Source organism: Gracilinanus agilis, chromosome 1, assembly GCF_016433145.1.
Source record: "Gracilinanus agilis isolate LMUSP501 chromosome 1, AgileGrace, whole genome shotgun sequence".
Lineage (NCBI taxonomy): Eukaryota > Metazoa > Chordata > Mammalia > Didelphimorphia > Didelphidae > Gracilinanus > Gracilinanus agilis.
In genome coordinates this window covers 404,079,147-404,081,379 of record NC_058130.1, presented here as the reverse complement: position 1 = coordinate 404,081,379, position 2,233 = coordinate 404,079,147, and the positions used below count along the sequence as shown (strand labels likewise).

Here is a 2,233-nt window from a genome sequence, read left to right as displayed (position 1 = left end):
CAAACATTCTTCCACTGAGCACCAACTGGCTATGACGGAAAGTGAGAGATAAACGAAAATTTAGAAAATCATCACATACTCTGAAAATGTCTGGTGAAAATTATTTCTATGCTGAATCAGAAAGCTTAATATTAAACTTGCACACAGCCATTTGGCTAAGGTGATTAATGACATATTCAGGTCTTTAGCAAAAAATACTGATTTTTAACTATTTGACTACAGTGTATGAGAGGCAAGAAAAAAAATGTTTTAGGGGAAGGTTAATTTTTGGAAGTTATCTGCAAGACTGCCTTAAAAGGCTTAAACCTTTTAAGAAAATTCCACAGCTATCAGAATCCCTGTAAGTATAGTACTTAAACTGGTCAATAAATGTGACCTTTGTTTTCTGGCATTTATGTTTAGAAGATATATTTACATTTTGGGAAACCCCACTCATTCATGGCCATGTAACATGTTGGATCTTCCTTTTTGCTTCGGTGGGCTTTTATTCTCTCACTGATTCTGCTTCTTCTTTCAGAGCAGTTCTTTTTAATTTCACAACAGTAGTTCCCCCAACAGGAGATAATGGTGGTGATTTTACATCCGCCACTGTACACCTACCAGTCATTAACACATGGTTCTGTTTAGTGACATTATTGCTTTCCACTTTAACGTCTGTAGGCAAGGTACAAGGCAGGATAGGGGAGGAAGTGTTTGAATGTGGTAACTTCCTAAAGGTATTGTTAGTAATGCCTACAGATGGAGGAGGTTTCAGATGATCATTAGTTCCATTTTCAGTCTTTCTCATTTTTATGCTTGTACTTGTTGAATTTCCATCAAAGACGATGAGAGGTCTTTTCCGTAAACCTTCCACACTCATATCCCTTTTATGCTCATTTTTCAATTCATTTTGCCCTCTTTTCTTTTCCATCATTTCCCCCCATCTACTGTTTGGCAGTTCCCTTTGAGTCAACGGTATGGCATGTTGAACGTAGAGATTGGTAAGGCCATCCTTGTTGATCTTTATTTCCTCTTCAACAACTATATTCTTCTGCTCCAGCATGAGTAGCAGGAAATCCTGGGGCAGCAACTCTAGGTGAAGGAGCATCTCCGAGCCTGGGCAACCGTGACCTCCTGCATCCCCAGACATGGTCATCTTGTGGAGACCCCGGCTGACCACCCATGATGTCCAGCAAGGGAGCCTTGGTGGGAAGTCAACTTTTTCTCTTTATTTTGTGAAAAGTAGCATGTCCATTCCTCCCCAATGCTGCAATGCTCTGGTTTCCTTACATATTCCAATACTGCAATTCTACAATTCCATAATTTTAAAGGTACAGAGAAGCAGGATCTAAACTCAAGTTGGTCACAGCCTCAGTCTCTTTCTACAGAACTAAACCACTTCCTAAGAGGAATAACAAGTGCCAAATTTCTTTTTTGGAATATGTAAGATCAAACCCATTTCTGGTCCTTTCTGGAGGAAAGCAATCAAGAAGCTGGATCAACTGATTAAACTGTATGTGCCTTCACAGACCGGGTGTCTAATGAGCTAAAGAGGAGTAACTCCTCCAGTATTTAAAAGATTTTTACACTTGTCAGGATGACTATTCCCTCTTTTATTGTACATCACGATCCCTAACATGGTTGATGGTCCTTGAAACTTTCTATGAGAAAAAAATTCATTTCTCTGTGACCATCCTGGTGATATGCCTCTCCCCAGTTAGTTAGGTTGGTCCTAAGAAAGCAGACACTCATCTTATCACTTAAAGCTCATCTTCAATGCCTTCCTAAATTGGTTGTACCTTCTAGAACTCGTGGTCAGCTGGCATAGACTTTGACAATACTCATACCATGATGACTTATTGTAACAGAACATTAGTATTTCTATTAGTGGATCTCTTATAGGAATGGAAAAAAATGACATCAGTATCACAAAGTGGTTATTCCACTTTTAGTAGCTTTTAGTCCACCAATGTTCCCATTTCACAACCTGAAGAGCAAGTTTCCTGATCTTACTATATAAGTTTAATTCAGCAGAGTATGTTTCTTTATACAAAGGGGTACAGCATTATGCCCTGGTTTACTCCAAGATTCCAGTTCTATTCTTACTCAGCCCATGTTTTAAAAGGAAATTATATGTTGGCTGCTCCATGTAATTGTTTGTAATCGCTGAAATTTGAAATCACATCCTACAGAGTACTCTTATATAGTTCCTCGTAGGGCATTCTGTCAACTTGCTTTATTGGCAAGGACTATA

At 38.8% G+C, this 2,233-nt stretch overlaps 1 protein-coding gene across 1 annotated transcript; it reads right to left on the bottom strand.

The window, feature by feature from the left end:
• Window positions 1-484: 484 nt before the first annotated feature.
• LOC123231546 (ashwin-like) lies at window positions 485-1,129 on the bottom strand. Its single transcript, XM_044657824.1, has 2 exons — window positions 737-1,129; window positions 485-619 (listed from the first exon to the last, which is right to left on the bottom strand). Exons 1-2 carry the CDS (start codon window positions 1,127-1,129, stop codon window positions 485-487), a joined length of 528 nt encoding a protein of 175 aa, XP_044513759.1.
• Window positions 1,130-2,233: the final 1,104 nt, after the last annotated feature.

Excerpts from the sequence above, each read along its gene's own strand:
- LOC123231546 (XM_044657824.1), bottom strand. The coding sequence starts at position 1,129 with ATGTCTGGGGATGCAGGAGGTCACGGTTGCCCAGGCTCGGAGATGCTC. Across the intron at positions 620-736 it reads ATCTGAAACCTCCTCCATCT|AACCATGTGTTAATGACTGG; the intron begins GTAGGCATTACT and ends GTCACTAAACAG.